The sequence below is a fragment of the Ictidomys tridecemlineatus genome, chromosome 14 (genome assembly GCF_052094955.1).
Source record: "Ictidomys tridecemlineatus isolate mIctTri1 chromosome 14, mIctTri1.hap1, whole genome shotgun sequence".
NCBI classification, from domain to species: domain Eukaryota; kingdom Metazoa; phylum Chordata; class Mammalia; order Rodentia; family Sciuridae; genus Ictidomys; species Ictidomys tridecemlineatus.
The window spans coordinates 67,100,323-67,118,000 of record NC_135490.1 but is presented as its reverse complement, the minus strand read 5'-3'; the positions used below and the strand labels follow the sequence as shown (position 1 = coordinate 67,118,000).

The 17,678-nt window shown below is 35.3% G+C and overlaps 1 protein-coding gene across 1 annotated transcript in view; it reads left to right on the top strand.

The window, feature by feature from the left end:
- Window positions 1–17,334, top strand: part of LOC101955750 (cytochrome c, somatic) — a 35,075-nt gene extending 17,741 nt beyond the window's left edge. The window contains exons 2-3 of the mRNA XM_040268332.2: window positions 4,253–4,329; window positions 16,127–17,334. Coding sequence (XP_040124266.2) covers window positions 4,253–4,329; window positions 16,127–16,465 — 416 coding nt within the window. The 3' untranslated portion in view covers window positions 16,466–17,334. The remainder of the gene's footprint in view (window positions 1–4,252; window positions 4,330–16,126) is intronic.
- The last annotated feature ends 344 nt before the right edge of the window (window positions 17,335–17,678 follow it).

Genomic DNA, 17,678 nt, shown 5'->3' with positions numbered 1-17,678 from the left:
TTTAAGGGCATTCAAAGGAGGAGAAAACAAAGCAGGTTCTGTTAGCAAGAAAGAAGGTGATAGAATGGCTTCCGCAGATACGTTCAGAATCAGGCTGTAAAATATGGAGCCAATTGTTTGGAACTGTCCAGAATGAGAACTAAAAGAAAAAACAGGGAAAACATAAGCAGTCAAATAAATTTGAATAAGCATGACTCAATGTTATTAGATTAACAGATATGTCATAAGTGATGTACAGAGAAATAGATCAGCACAACAGTTCTCAAATATTTGGTATGTACATATTCATGCAAAAATAATTTTAATAGACCCATTACATGGAAACACAAATGATATTTTTTAAACTATATTATAAACTGTATTTTCCAAAACATAAGAAAAATTTAGTTAGGAGAGTAATCTTGTTTGCATTTTGACAAATCTGTTCAATGTCTGAGCTCATACCAGACGGCTTTTGCATTTGCTTCTGCATCCAGTCTATTGTGATGTGATATTTTGGTTGAAGAATATGAAGAAAATCTAACCTCACACTGATATTTGGGAAAGGAGGAGTATTTTAATAGCCTTTTCAAATAATTGTGGACATCCTGTTTTGATGCTAAACAAAATATGAGAAGAAGTAGATTGAATGGTCAGTTACAATGTGCAATTAGAAATCAATAATACACTTTTCCATTGGTCTACTTGACACGTTGGATATTTATTCATGAGTGTCTTTTTTAAAATAATATTTATTTTTTAGTTGTAATTGGACACAATACCTTTATTTTATCCGTTTATTTTTATGTGGTGCTGAGGATCAAACCCAGGGCCTCACACATTCTAGGCGAGCACCGAGCACTCTACCCCTGAGCCACAACCCCAGCCCCTCATGAGTGTCTTCATAAAATCACACATTTGTCACTTGGGAAACATGATTGCTGAATTATACAGACTTTCCAAATACTGATCTATTTCATACCAAAAATTCTCTAATGCCACCACCTCTCTTAAAAGGAAAGCTGTAAAACTCAAAGCCATAAATTCAGGTTTTACAGTCTTCTAATTTTCCATGGAAAGTTCAACTTTTATCATTGACAAGAGAAACTGACAATTGTTTTGAATGAACTAAAAGTTTCACTTTGTTCCTCTTCAACACAATGTCTGCAAAATACTCAGGTCTGAATAATCACAATTTGTCTATTAAGTTAAAATGGGGTTTCATAACAAAAATAGCTGGTTAAATAAAGCAGTTGTTTGAGCAATTTTCCTGAGACAATCTTTTTATTATTTATGTAGCCAAAATGCTTCTTACATACTTCCCTTTCTGTGTCAGAAGTATTTAAAACATTGAAGGTTTAATGAATTTAACAGCTTTTATAAGCTTCATCAAGTGCTTCATCAAGTTTAAGCAAAAGTATTTATTTTTTCTAAACTGTATACATGTGGCAGCAAAGAATAAAATAATTACTGGTGCAATTTAATGCACCCACCTGGGTTCATGCTGAGGTACCATCAGGTTTATTCAACTTGACGTTTCCATCATCTGTGCAAATGTCAACAGACCCATTCCAGGATAAACCAGGAGATTCAAAAAAATGTTATTCAACACTTCGCATTTCTTGCCAAGCAGCAGGTTTATTGTCAGAAAGAAAAAGTTATTCAACTATTTGTTTTTCACCAAAGTGACGCCCATACAAGAACCTGAATTAGTTGGGGCTGATGGTGGGGGCAGATGCAAAAGAGTAAGTCCAGGCACATCTATAGATCCATCCTCGTGGTAAGCAAAAGTACAATTCTTCAAAAGAGATATTAATTTGGCTATCATGTTTACAGCCAAATCTTCAATACAACAGGCTACTGTGTCTTAAGACAGTGGCAACAACCATGGTTTCCTTTGCTGTCTTTTCATCCAGCAAATGTTCAGCAATGTCAACTCTAAAAGGTTTCATAAGTCTTCCAGGTACTTTGGCCTCTTCTCCAGCCAATGTAATCAGATGACTTATTCTGTGAAAGACTTTGGAGGTTGTCTAATTTCTTATATGAAAACCTGTAAGTAACTTTTTAGCTTTTTAAGAGCTTATCACATCTATACTTAAAACATTTAATTTCTTTTCCTTTAAATTCGGAGTGAACTATCTTCAAGTGATGCCACCATGTAACTGGCACCAAAATATCTTGTATTTTTTTCCTCCATAAATTTTGTTTTAGAGAATTTTTAGGTTCACAGAAATATTGAGGAAAAGTATTAAGACGTTTTATATATGTGGAGACTGCGCACTCCACATCCACATCACTATCAACATCCTACATTTGTTATGGTCGATGAACCTACATTGAGACATCATTATCAACCAAGGTTCATAGTTTACATGAAGGTTTGCTCTTGGTGTTGTACTTTACATGAACTTTTTTTTTTTCTTTTTGGTACTGGGAATTGAACCCAGGGGTACTTAACTACTGTACCAACATCACCAGCCCTTTTTCTTAAAATATTATTTTGACACAGGGAGTTGCTAAGTAGTTTAGGACCTCACTAAATTGCTGAATGGCCTCAAACTTGCAGTCCTCCTGATTCAGCCTCCTGAGTCACTGGGATTACAGGTGTGCACCAGCATGCCTATGGGCTTTGACAAGTGTGTATGATAATATCATTTAGAGTGGTGCCATTGCCCAAAAAAATCCTCTGTGTTCTGCTTATTCATTCTGACTTCATTCATCCCTGACAATCACTTGTCTCTTTCCTGTCTATAGCTTTGCCTTTCCATAAGGAATCACACAATCTGCAGTCTTTTCAGATTGGCTTCTTTCACTTACTAAAATGCACTTAGGTTCCTCCACGTCTTCTTGACTTGACAGCTGATTTATTTCTAGCACTGAATAATATTCAATAGTTGGTCTACCACAGTATATGTATCCGTTCATCTACTGATTTATGTGGATTTAAGTGATTTGGGTAAATACCAAGGCTAGACTGTATGACAAGAGTATGCTTAGTTTTGTAAGCAACTGATAAATTGTCTTCCAAAGTGGCAATAACATTTCTGCAGTCCCATCTGCAGTCAGTGAGAGTTAGTCTATATCCTAGTCAGGATTTGGAGTTGACAGTGTTTTAGATTTTGGCTGTTCTAACATGTGTCTTGTGGAATCTCATTGTCATTTTAATCTAATGACCTATAATCTCAAATGTCTTTTCCTATATTTACTTACCATCTGGGTGTCTTCGTTATTATTATTATTAATTATTATTACGACTACTACTTCTACTGTGGGGCTGGGAATTGAACCCAGGACCTCATGCATGCTAGGCAAGCACTCTACTACTGAGCTACATCTCCAGCCCCTTTTGGCCTATTTTTAAATAAGCTATTCCTTTTCTTGTTATTAAGCTTCAAGAGTTCTTTTGTTCACTACTATTTTTATGCCTTTGAAGTTTTAATTGAGCATTCCATATGATTCCATTTTCTCTATTTTCTCAGCATATCAATAATACTTCTTTTAAAAATGCTGCTGGAGTTTGCAATTCCATTTTTAAATAATACTATGCCACTTGTAGTGCAAGTACCTAATAATAACAAAATATTCCTAATTCCTTCTTTCTGTCTCTTGTATCATGGTGGCCATTCATTTCTATGTATAATCATACATAACATATATAAAGATATGTATGAATACATTGTTAATTATTTGAACAAATTGATCTATTAGATCAATTGAGAATAAGAAAAATAAAAGTTTTTGTTTTAACCTTCATTTATTACTTTTTTATTGATGCTCTTCTTCATGTAGGTTCAAGTTTCTGACCTACATTATTTTCTTCTCCTAAAGAACCTCTTTTAAGTTTTTTTTTTTAAATACGCCTACTGACAATTTCCCTCCATTTTTGTTTGGTTTGAACATGTCTACTTCTTATTAACTTTTAAAAAATATTTATTTATTAACTTTTGAAAGATAATTTCTTAGGGTATTTAATTCTAGGTTGGTCTGGGTTTTTGTTTGTTTGTTTTTCTCTTAGTATTTTGACTGTTTCTCTTAGCATTTTGACTGTTTCTCTCAGCATTTTTCTCTTGGCATTTTGACTCAGCATTCCACTTCTTGCTTATGTGGTTTCTGAGAAGTCAAAGTAATTCTTAATGTTTGTTCCTCTTATAAATAGCTGTTTTTTCTTTCTGGCTTTTTACAGAATTTTTTCCTTTACTTTTGATTTTCTGTAGTTTGAATATGTATGCCTAGGTATAGGGGGAGGTTTTGTTTGTTTTGTTTGTTGAGATAGGCTCTCGCTATGATGTTCAGGCTGGACTTGAACTTGCACTATTCCTTCCTCAGATTCCCAAGTATCTGGGATTACAGGTGAGTGCCACAACACCTCGCTAGGTATAGTAGGTTGTTTTTGTTTGGGGCATTTATCCTTCTTGGTATTCTCTGAGATTCCTGAATCTATGAGTTAGTATCTGACATCAATTTTGGGGTAATTCTTAGTCATTATTATTTCAAATATTGTTTTTCTCTATTTCTTCTCCTAGTATTCCCATTATATGATGTTACATCTTTTGTTGTTGTCTTACAGTTCTTGGGCCAGCCTGCTTCCCTCCCTCCCTCCCTCCTTCTCTTCCTTCTTTCCTTTTTTAGTCTTTATTGTCTATATTTTCAGTTTGGGAGTTTTCTATTGCTCATCAGAGATTCTTTTCTCAACTGTTTCCATCCAGTCTACCAATAAACCTATCAAAGATGTTTTGTTACAATTGTTCTGGATCTCTAGCATTTCTTTTCTGTTCTTTCTTAGGATTTCCATTTCCCTTATATTCTTTATTTGTTCTTGCCTTCTGTGTATTTTATTTATTAAAGTCCTTAGCATTTTTATCATCATTTTTTTAAAATTCGTGGCCTGATAACTTCAACATTCTTGTCATTTTTGACTCTGGTTCTGATGCTTGTTCAGCCTCTTCCAACTTTTTCCTTTTGCTTTCCTTTTTTTTTTTCCTTGCCGTTAATGTGCCCTTTAATTTTTTTAATAGCTAAATATAATGTACTATGTTAAAAGAAAATGGTAAATAGGACTTTAGTGATGTGGTGATGAAGTGTGGTGAAGGGGAAGCACCTATGTCCCATAATCAGCCTTCAGTTCTTTGGAGTGTCTGTGTCCCTGCATTGTGGGTGTCACCTGTGCTTCTCATTTTCTTTCACCCTGTGGAATGGGATGGCTGGAGGATGCTGGTTTAGGGTATTTCCCTTCTCCTGGGTCCTGATAAAATCCCAGCTAGTCAGGTTTTGGTTAATTAATTTCTCCTGAGGAAAAACTTGGTGAAGAATTACAGAGTGCACGCTCAGATTTCAAAATGGTTCCTTTTTCTCTTCCTCTGCTGGAAGTAGGAGAAGAGTTTTCTCTGTGGGAACCTGGTCAGGCTCATGGAGGTAAAACTCACAAAAGCACAGAGGTTGCTGCTTTGCTGCTCTGGAATTCCTGTTCCAGCAGGTTATGATTCTCTGTTTGCTTGTATAATGTTGTGGACAGAAGTTTGCCCTGTGAACTCAGTTACTATGGATCTAAGAAGAGTTCTTACATTTTCAGTTTGTTCAGCTCTTTACTTGTTGATGGGACAGAGTGTTGACTTCTAAGTGCCTCTCATGCTGGATGAAAAGCTATAAGTTGTCTATCATAATACTTTCAAAACTAATAATAAGTTGTTAACACGGACACAACCAAGGGAAAGGTCACTTTCACTATATTTTTGTTTCTTATTATTATGGTTTAGATATGAGGTATCCTCTCAAACTCATGTATGAGACCATACAAGATTCATCAGAGGTGAATTGATTAGATTACGAGAAATAGTGATCATATGGATTGATTGGGTGGCAACTGTAGACAGGTAGGCTGTGGCTGGAGGAAGTTAAGGGGTGTGATGAGCAGAGGTCTCTGTCTGCTTCCTGGCTACCCAGTCCTGAGCTGCTTTCCTCAGCCAGGCCCTCCACCATGATGTCTGCCTCACCTCAGGCCCAGAGCTATGGATTCAGCTGACTATGGACTAAGATCTCTGAAAACAGAGACTTCTCAAACTGTGAGCCCAAATAAACCTTTCTTCCTTTAAGCTGTGCTTGTTGGGTCTTTGGGTCACAACAACGCAAACCTGACTAAAAAACACTTATCATTTCACCTTGTTTCTTTGGCAAAGGTTTCTCTCTTTTGAAGCAAAGAAGCCTCTTTTTATGTGGATGGTGAAGCTCTGAGTAGAAAGAGCCCATAATTCACCCTCAAAACTAACAAGAGTATATTATAAATATTTTCTTTTATTTTAGAATAAAATATTACTAAATTTTTAAATTGGAAATTTTCGACAAAAATTTTAAATTTAAAAAAATTTTAAAGTATGATAACAAACCAAGACAACAAAGTAGAATTGCTTCTTATGCTTCTGTGCAGGATCTAGGCAGACTTCAAGATTTTAAAATAACCATTTATTAGACAATAATGAATTTAAAGAGACTATAGTAAGTATGACATAAAGTATTAGAAGGAAAACAAACTTAGTTAATCTCTGAAAATGCTCATCTTTATATCCTCAACCTACCTTCTTGGAAGATTCCAAGAAACATTCCTAAGTAAATGAGAGACTATCACTATGAATATACTTTTTAATTTGCAAATTTCCTAAGAGGGTCCTGTGGTCTCACAGGGATCTCTGGACTACATTTTTTAGAATTGCCAGATTAACAAAAATGTTCAGAGACAGGCAGAAGTCACACACAGCTGCTTGGCCTGATTTACCAATGAGAGCATTTTGTAGTTGACCAGGTGGCTTTCACTCTGTTACTCACAAGGGAGACAATGACTGGAGAAGGATCCTTTGAAATGTTGAAGCATTACAGGTTAAAGGAGAAAGGAGTGTTTAAGGTGGAAGAGAAAACACTAGGCCTGTCATCTGAAATCATGAGGTTTGTCCTTTGTTTTTAACTATGGGAGATCTCTCTCTCTCTCTCTCTCTCTCTATATATATATATATAGATATAGATATAGATATAGATATAGATATAGATATAGATATAGATATAGATATAGATATAGATATAGATATAGATATAGATATAGATATAGATATAGATATATATTACTTTAGCATGTGCTTCCTCATCCTTAAGATGAAAGACTACATACATGACTCAAAAATCTCTTGCTGTTCTAACCATTTCTAATTAACTAATATGATGAAAGCATGTGATTCATATACACAGTACTGCAGAGTTGTATCAGTTCATGAGAGGGTATGAAAATAAGGCCTTAGCAATTTCTACAGACTTGCACAATTACCCACACCAGTGGGGTCCTCAGAACAGATAACAGCACTGCTGGCCAGCATCCTGAGTGTTTAGTTTAGAGGCTTGATGAGATCAAACTCCAACTTTAACCAAAAATAGCTCACTATTTGGCCTGAAGAAAAAAGCATAAACAAAAACCTTGATTTGACTAAAATACCAGCAGAGAGGGGACACCATCTGTGACCTTGCTAAGGAATTTTGGAACTGAGTGGCTTAAAGAGAAACTTGCAAGAGAATGCAGTACTTAACTTACTGTTTTTAAGACAATTTAGGAAATGTACAGAGAAAAAAAAAAGCAGTTTTAATGGTATGATGTTGTCCTGCTAAACAGTTCAGTTCAGATGTGTCCCATTTACAAATTTAATGAAAAAAAATGTACTAGTCATAGCCAATTGGAAAATACAATGGAAGAAAAGATGATTTCAATCATGTTTTTTTAAAAAAATATAATAAATGAAAATAAACTTACCAACAAATATGCAGTTTCTATAAGTAAAATTTTATAATTTATTCTTGAATACCAAAATAAAATTGTTCAAGCAGAAAGGTGTACTATGGTCTTAGTAAGATTCAACATCATACCAAATTTCCAAAAGTTGATCTATAAATTTAATACAATTCCAATAAAGTTTCTAAATGGATTTTTTTAAATGAGTTGTTGATGGACCTTTATTTTATTTATTTGTATGTGGTTCTGAGAATCAAATGCAGTGCCTCATGCATGCTAGGCAAGTGCACTACCACTGAGCCATAACCCCAGCCCCTCTAAATGGATCTTTAAATTAGAGAAGAATAGTCTAAACTTTGCATGTAAAAATAAAAAAATAAGATTAGCCAGTAAAATTCTGAAAAAGAGGATAATAAAATGGGATTGGGTCAACCAGTTATTTTAAAATTTTAAAAAATTTAGTAGGTAAAATAGCATGTTGCATGTAAATTTCTAAAAGGATTAGAAAGACACCCCTCTCCCCGCCAAAAAATACTAAAATATGTATAGGAATGTAAAATATAATGAAGATGGCATTAAAATCAAAGGAAACAAGAACAGAATATGCACAAAAAAATAGTTCAGAACTACTGGGTAAACATATTGAAAAGTTCCAAAGGGGCCACATATTTAAATATTTTTAAAGTAAGCTATAAAAGCATTTGAGAAATATAACAGAATTTGTTATAAGATTAGAGGGGATGTGTGGGCAGATAAATAACAACTTTTATGAGCTGCAGAAACACCTGGTGATCTTGTTTTGATCTTTAAAGTATTCAATATGGCTATTTCTTCACTTCTGCCCTCCAGTCTCATGGAGGAAAAAAAGAAAAGGTCTCCCATGGCTCACTCTAACAGGAAACACACAGAAAAGGCAATTCTCAGGCCTCTAGGTCCATCGAATCCAATTGACAATTTCAAAAACATCACTGCAAAATGATCTCAAAGTTTTCTATTTCAGCATTGTTAGTTAAAGCAATAATCTACAAAAAAGGGCCTGGTTGAATAAATTATGGTAATGCATGCATTTTAATATTATAAACATAAAAAGACATGATACAGCTTTATTGAAATAATATAATCTCCAAAAATATTGTCATTTGGAAAAAGAAAGTTTTATCTGCTTGCATATGCATAAACTATCTCTGAAAAGATACACAAAAAATGTTAATGTTTAGTGATTTCAGGGAGGAAAAATAGTAGTTGAGGCACAGGGGCATCAAGAAAATCTTTCCATACCGATTAAATAATATCAATTCATATGAATGGACCAATTTTTAAATTAATTTTGAAAATGGAAACAATCATAAGGGTTTGTATTGATTATCAAATGTACCTGACACAGTGTTAGGTATTATCTAGGTTACAAAGATAAGTCAGACATGGAGCCCCCCTTCCCTGAGGAGCTCAGAATCTTTCTGGAATTTTCTTCCTGTTTGTTACTTAAATGTCAACATTCTCTACAAGATTTTGGGACCACTTTTTTCTCATTCCTAGGTGATTCCATCCACTCTAGTAGCATCAACTGTCATCTGTATGCTAAATTATCACAAATGTATGCCACTTACTTTGTGATCATCCTCAGGTTTTGGACACGTGTCTCTCTCTCTAGTTTATTTCAGAGTTGTTCACATGAACTTATCCAAAATCAAAATATCTTTCTCACTCCCAAAAATGGCTTCTGGAATTCCCAAACCTATTCCTTATGAATTCTCTGATAGAATTTTCATCCTTTGCTTTATTATTATTTACTATTATTAAAACAGAAGAGTTTGTTTTTCAACAAATGTGTCTTGTTTGTTTGCTTATTTTCTGAAGACTAAGAGAAGCTTTTCTGATTCCAAAATCAGATTTGAAATTTTGTTTGGATTTTCTTTTCTTTCCTTTATGATTTAATAAATTTTTTTGTTTTCCTGAAAGCTATTTTGGTGTGAAATAGGGATTTAATGCCCCAGCACCATTTATTGAGAAAAAAAGCACCATCTTTTTATTTGTTTTTACAAGTTTCCATCTCATTTTCTGGAGTTTTTCAGGTAATAAATACAACTAAATAAAATTTTCATTCTCCTTTCCAGTAAATACCACTCCCATAGTCAGAACCTTTTGTTTACCAGCAATAGAAATCCAACTTAAACAGCTTTAAGCAAGAATGAAAGTACCGAAATGAACAGAAAGTATCAATTTCATTCATGGATTAATTCAATGGACCCAAAAACACATCTTAAATAATCTGCTTCACTGTCCTTTGGCTCTCCATCTTTCTATGTGGTTCTTATTTTCAGTTAGGTACACATAAACAGTGGCAAGATATTTAAGTCAACCACAAACTTCCACACCCATCAGACTCTTTTTTCCCATTATGACATAAGTTCTTGGAATCCAAGTAGGTCCCCTGGCAATGTTATTTTTGGTTATTTTATTTGCAAAAACTCAATACAAATGTTATCATCTTGTTTCGCTGAGCCAAGCAGCTCTATGAATAATTCTACCAGAGAGCCTTCCAGTTGGAGTTGGACTCCACCTTCCTCTCTTAGTGTCTTAATCATAAGAGTAGGCTGAGCTCTATTTCCCACTAAACTTCTTAGTTCCAGGTCATGGATAGGAAAAAATGGACTGAGTAGATTGTAGGAGGTGTCTTTCCTTTGTGTAAACACCCACATAGGCTGTTTTTTCAACCCTAGCATCCAAAGATGTATTTTTCGCAAGGGGGGCCTTCCCACAGTGGATCAGCAATGGTGTGGGGAAGCAAGTCCCCCATGGAGGTCTAGGGTCTGACTGCCTCCCAATGCAATCACCAGAGTGATTCAGCCTCCCAATGCAATCGCCAGAGTCCAACTCTTAAGGCTTAAACCTTACCAATAGCATTGGGAGCAAAGTATAGAATTTAGTCATTACAATTTGGTATGATTGTGAAAGTCTTTCTCAGCATTTTTAAGTATTTGACCCTGTTTTCTTCTGATTTCAGCTAAGACATCTTAGTCCAGAATCTGTCACTTTTCTCAAGGCTTTGATATCTTAGTTAGAGTCCACTTCAGGAGGCTCTAATGCAACTCCCAACGTAGCTCCCATATATCTCAAGGCCTCCATTGCTGATTAAATAGATTATCAGCTTTCCTTCTTAAAGAGGGGAAATCCTCAGTAGCCCCCAACCCCATATTTTCTGTACAAATTCTTTATTAAACCATTTTTATTTGAAAGCCTAGTGAATAGTTATGCTCACCATACCCCCTTCAAATTCTCCAACAGATTTAGTTCTCTGTCCCTTCTTTTTCCCATGTCATTCCCTCACTTCACTTCAGGGTCTTCCTACCCACTACCTCAGTGGATGTGAAAGTCACCTTTGATTCATAGTTGACAGGTGAGGGGATAGGAAGGTAAGGAAGTTGTCTTAGAGGTTATCACAGCAAAGCCAGATGGCAGAAGAGCAGACATCTCTGACAGGGGCCAGGGTCACTCCCACTTTGTGGTTAGCTGTGACAATGTTCGTGCTGATACAGTCAGATTTCCACCCATAAGAATGCTGAGCAGTTAACTGGCACAGGCTCTGGATGTAGGCAATTTAAATTCTCTACCCTACTGGAGAATGAGAGACCATGAGAAAAAATAACAGGAGATCAGATTGATGAGGATATCTGTAGTATCTCAAACCAAACAGGATCTAATATCTAGAGTACCCAGGGAAGGAAAATAAAGAAGTAAACAAGACAGGATTAAAGGGGAGTGGGGCAAATCACCAAACAGGCAATTCAAAAAAAGGAAGCTCACAAAACTAATAAACATATGAGGATATATTCAATCTCAATTGTAATGACAAATGAAATGAAAACAATAAGAATGTATCCCTTTATGGGCCTGGGGGTGTAGCTCAGTGGTAGAGCACTTGTCTGGCACATGTGAGGCACCGGATATCCCTTAATACCTGCTAGAATAGCAAAAATAGAAAGCAGCTAATCCTGAGAACCCATAGAGGACCCAGTGGGTGCCCCATTGCTGAGTTCTCCAGTGGAGGCATTAATTGAGGCAGCTGTTCTAGAGTCATCCGCTGCAACTTAGTCAAAGGATTAGCCTACTTCCAGGCTAATAATGTCCAAAAGAGACATTATCACATTGGCCTACAAGGGAACACTAAGAGCATGTGCATTGCAGCACTGGTTGTTATGTTGGGGATTCAAAGATAACCTCAGCGTTCATCACAGAGAGAATAAATAAGAAAATTGTGATGAATGTACACTATAGAATGTTTAAGTTGGAAACAATAAACCAGATGCGTGGACATTGGTCAATTTTAAAAGATACAACCATTGGTAAAAATAGCAAAAACAGAATGATAACACAGCATAATACCTTTATACAAATTAATAAGGCATGCAAAATAGTGGAGATGGTTGTGCAACAGTATGTATTCAAAACCATTGAATTTTACATTTTATTTTAATTTAATTTTACTTTTACTTTATTATTGTTGTTATTATTTTGCAGTACAGGGGATTGAACCCAGAGGTGCACCACCACACCCAACTGAATTACACATTTTTTAAAGGGAGAGTTATTTATTATGTGAATTATAGCTTACTTTAAAAAAAATACATGCACATGAAACAATGGTAAATGATTTCATACTTAATATCTCACACACCTGAGAATTATTGCTTACCTGTGGTGGTTAGTCAAAAGAGAATAAAATTAGGAGCAAAAATAAATAAAAGAACCAAACTTTTTGCAGGACAAAATGATTAAAAACATGAATTGTTGGTCAGTAGGGTCTTACATCTGGAAAATAAAAATTACAGGAGGTCATCTTTTTGGACTAAGTGCATGTACCCAACGGACCAGACTAAAAATCACAATGGAGTCACTCATGCTAAAGTTCCAAGTCAACAAATTGAAACTTAAGCTGTTTATCTGTTCTTCCCAGAAACCAGGATTAGAGAGATAATAGTCAAATTTCACAAACAGGCCAGTTCAATTGGCATAAAATGAAGTTCTCTCTTCCTTAATCCTTACACATAAAAAAAGTAGCCTGGTATTAACCAATCAGCTGTTTTTCTATTATTGTCTCTTTGTCATGACCTTATGAGGAAAGTAACTTTGAAAAGACCAATCACCTCTTTGCTTTTTGTTTCTGCTTTCTTCAGCTGTCTGTCTAAAACCAACCTCCTCTGCTCGGGTCACTGGAATATTTCAATTTTATGGAATTAAGTATCATCCAATTCTAGAATAAAAACAAAGCCAACTAAGAGCATTAAACTCAACTAATATAACTGTGTCCTTTGACAGATCCACAGCTCCCAGAAACCACTCCTAACTGAGGTCCTTGTCTTGTCCACTTGCCTGGTTCTTCCAGGAAAAATAGTTCCATTTTCAGTATGCTCATCAGTTTCTGCTTCTTTCCCTTCCTCTTCCAGATTTAAGGGCTTGGCCTCACACCCTGACATCCCTACACAAAGAGAGAGTCCTATTATCTTCTTTTTAAAAATATTTATTTTAGTTGTAGGTGGACACCGTACCTTTATTTTATTTTTATGTGGTGCTGAGGATCGAACCCAGTGCCTTCCACATGTGAGGCGAACATTCCACCACTGAGCTACAGCCCCAGACCTATCTTCTTTTCTTTTATAACAGCTTTTGATTCTAGGAAAAGCCCTGATTGTTGAGAAAAATTAAGCAGTTTGCCTCTTTCTCATGGATAAGAGGCTCAGTAGGTACTACAATGCTCTGATCTCCACCACCTGGAAAGAAAGGCAAATCTCTCCCCAACAGATTAAAACAAATTCCTTTGTTGTTGTTGCTGGGTATCAACCCAGGGGTAGTATATAGTGGTAGGCAAGTGCTCTACCATGGAGCTACACCCGCAGCTCCAAGATAAATTACTTTTTTGTTTTAAATATTTATTTTGTTGTTCTCAATGGACATGATACCTTTATTTTATTAGTTTATTTCTGTGGTGCCGGGGATGGAACCCAGTGCCTCATGCATGCTAGAGCTCTACCACAGAGCTACAGCCCCAGCCCCAAGATAAATCACTTTTAATGGAACAAAGATAAACTGAGTTTGATTTTGTATCCAAACTTCATACCTTTTATTACACAGGTAATAAAAATCCACTTAAACTACCTTAAACAAAGACAGGGAGAATACTGCAGAATATAAGACTATCTTTTGGAACTCAAAGTTCAGAAACATAGTCAGATTTCAAGAAAAGAATAAAACAGGGACTGGAAAGATGCCAGAACCAATAATGAAGATGGTCTTCCTCCCCTCCATATCATCACTATACCTCAGTTTCAAATTAGGAGAAGGAAAAAACTGATTGGTTCAACTAGGGTCAGGTATCTCTAGGTCCAAGTAGCTATTAGGGAATTGGGGTTGGGTACAGTGTGGGAATTGAAGGCAAAGTTTCCTACTAGAAAAATTCACCCTGTGAACAGAGAGAACAATTCTCAGAGAAGGGTGGTAAGCTGGCAAGGCATTCCAGAAGGAATTTACTAAGTTTAAAAAAAATTTTCATATATTTATCAGCAATTAAAACTTCACTTAATTTCAAAAAGCCAAAAATATATAGGCCATATTCTGTTGTCACAATACAATAATATCAGAAATAAAGAAATAAAAGTTTAAGAAAGGTTGAACTTGAAAACACTTCAATTAGGGAATCAGGCCAAAACAGAATTCAAGAAAATTCACAACATAAGATGATTTTATTAAAGATCAGGAAAAGGTTATATAAATCAAGAATTCTCCTCAAGAAATTAGAAAAGAAACATAAAAAATTCAAATCTAAAGACAGAAGGAAGAAATTGAGAAAGCTAACAGTAAAAGTAACAGAATTAAATAAATACAAAGTTAATTGGATTAGATGAAGGGGAATGAAGAGAAGGGAAGGAAGATGGGTATAGGAAAGACAGTAGAATGAATTGGACATAAATTTCCTATGTTCGTATATGACTACATGGCCCATGTAACTCCACATCATGTACAACCACAAGAATGGGAAGTTAATTTGAATTTATATATTTGAATTATATGTTTCTCTACAAACATCCAACAACAACAAAAAAGTCAGACCTCTAGCAAGTGTACTTAAGAAAAAATAAATATAGAATATTAATTATTAGAAAGGAGACTCAGAAGAGAGTTAATAGGTATAAAAGAATGCCTTCTACAAATTACTATAAATTTGTTTGAAAAGCTAGACTTTTTATAGTGATTTTATAGAAACATCAATATAATGCAAAAAGGAGAGCTAAACAGAACAATAATCTTGGAAGAATTGAAATTGTCATAAAAAAACAAAGATTGTGAAATAGCCACTCATGCTATACATCTCAGTCTTTCTAAATGTTGGAGTAGACAATGCTAATGTTATTTAAAATCATAGAGAACACAGAAAGGGATTAATGATCTTCTATTCATTTTACTAAGCAAATATAGCTGTCACATCAAAACTTCACAAAAGTATAAAAAGCCAGTGTAACATTTTCATGTCTCAAGCTAATAATCCCCTTTCAGATGTGTGTGGAGAAGGAGTTAGTTAATTGCTAACATCACCCATTAATTATGGAATGGAAGGAGATAAACCTGGCCCAAGCCACATCTGACCAAGGCACAGTCATCATTGGACATTGTAGACTCCACCACCATAGCCAGAATAGATTTGGGCTTCTCCCCTTTCAAAGAAGAGGAGAATGTAGTTGTGGTTGGAGTTCAATATTTCATAAGCTTTTGAGATAAATATGTATTTATGTATAAAACAAAAATTCAAATCTTAAAATAATATTTAACCTTATAGATAAGATATTCTGATGCTTTCTGTTATTCGTTTTTGAAACTGTTAAACACAATACACTAAATTGATATTATTATCTATTCATAGGTTAAAATTCACCATTGGAAGCAGGCAGAAGTGGGAGAACATAAGGAGGTGCCATCCATGGGTAAATGGGCAGCCATGTGAGCATGCAAGAGTGTGTGTGCAGACATCACCTCTGAAGGTTGTCATCACACAGATGGATTCTAAGTACCTGCTGAGCTCACAGGCCCCTTCTCCTCTAGTGCCTTTTCCCACTCACAGCAGTGGGACACTTCTGTTGGTCACATGGGGTTGGAACTGAAGCAGAAAGGATTATGGGTTTTGAGAAATAACTCTTCAATCTCAAAACAAGGACTTCTTTACTGCTTACACTGACTTGAGATGGTTTCAAAACTTGCAACCAAAAGAGCTTTCATTGTATAAGCATAGAGAAAAAGCTTTTGAAGTTTGACTTGTACCTTTCAAATTAATTAGATTGCATAGAGAGTGGGACGTCCGGCTTCTGATCAGGATCCTTCTTTGCTTCTTTGCGCTAGCCACGAAAGAACGAATTAAAAATAGGTGATGTTGAGAAAGGCAAGAAGATTTTTGTTCAGAAGTGTACCCAATGCCACACGGTGGAAAAGGGAGGCAAGCACAAGACTGGGCCAAATCTCCATGGTCTGTTTGGGTGGAAGACAGGTCAGGCTGCTGGATTCTCTTATACAGATGCCAACAAGAACAAAGGCATCACCTGGGGAGAGGATACACTGATGGAGTATTTGGAGAATCCCAAAAAGTACATCCCTGGAACAAAAATGATCTTCGCTGGCATTAAGAAGAAGGGAGAAAGGGCAGACCTAATAGCTTACCTCAAAAAAGCCACTAATGAGTAATAGCTACTGCCTTATTTATTACCAAACAGAAATGTCTCTTGGCTTTTTTATGTGCACCATAATTTAATTGATGTGATACACCAGAAATCAGATCATGAATGACTAACAAAATTATTTTTGTTGGACAATCCTGATTTAAGTAAAACTTACTTGTAGTTAAATTAATATTTTGGTTATATTCCCACTTCAGTAAATTCTATCACTGTTTCCCCTTTTTAAAGTTGTGGTTGGACTTAATTAGTAATGTTCAGTATTTGACAAAAATGGTGAGTGACATCTGAAAACTGGTTTTATATTTAGTTTTATAGAACTGATTATGTGAATATGTTTAAAATATGGGGGAAATCCCTTCACTCTCTCAGAACCAAGCGTGATTCACATTTGTTTCAATTTGTGTTCATTAGCCTATTAAAGGTTGAAGATAAGGAAGCAGTATCTACTTTATATTTTTGTTGACCATGCCAATTTAATTAGAATTCCCTGTATCTAAAATGCTGTTCTTTCCTAATGGAAAGGCATTTTTAGTGCGGTTTATGTATGATATTAAATAAAGAATATTTAACACTTCTCAAATTTAAAGTTGATCTATAAATTCAGATGCTTTTTAAGTCAGCATAATACAATAACAAGTTAGACCTTACTTTTTAATTCTTTATTTTCTAAGACTAAGTTATCATTCAGGATTGTTTTTAAACAACTATTCAGAAACAATACCATGGAACATCTAGGTGATTGGTAGTGGTGCTTTTTGCCAACTTATTAGATGGAAAGATTAAGGTAAAAGAGATATACCCATCAATACAAATTTGTAAAATACGTAACCATAAGATTTAAGATAATTAAAAACAATCACAGATCATGAAAAAAAATTAATTAGATTGCCTTATTAAATATATTATCTTCCACTTCCTAGAGTTTGCAAACCATGGCTCATGAGCAAAATCTAACTTTTGGTTGTTTTTTCATGCCAACAAACCAGAATAATTTTTATGTGTTTAAAGGGTTGTAAAGAAAACAAAAACAAGCCAGGCATGGGGTGCATCCCTGTAATCCCAGAGACTCAGGAGGCTGAGGCAGGAGGATCATGAGTTTGAAACCAGCCTCAGCAACTTAGGGAGGCCCTAAGCAATTTAGAGAGACCCTGTCTGAAAACAAAAATAAAAAGGACTGGGGGTGTAGCTCAGTTAAGAATCCTTGGGTTCAGTCCCCAGAA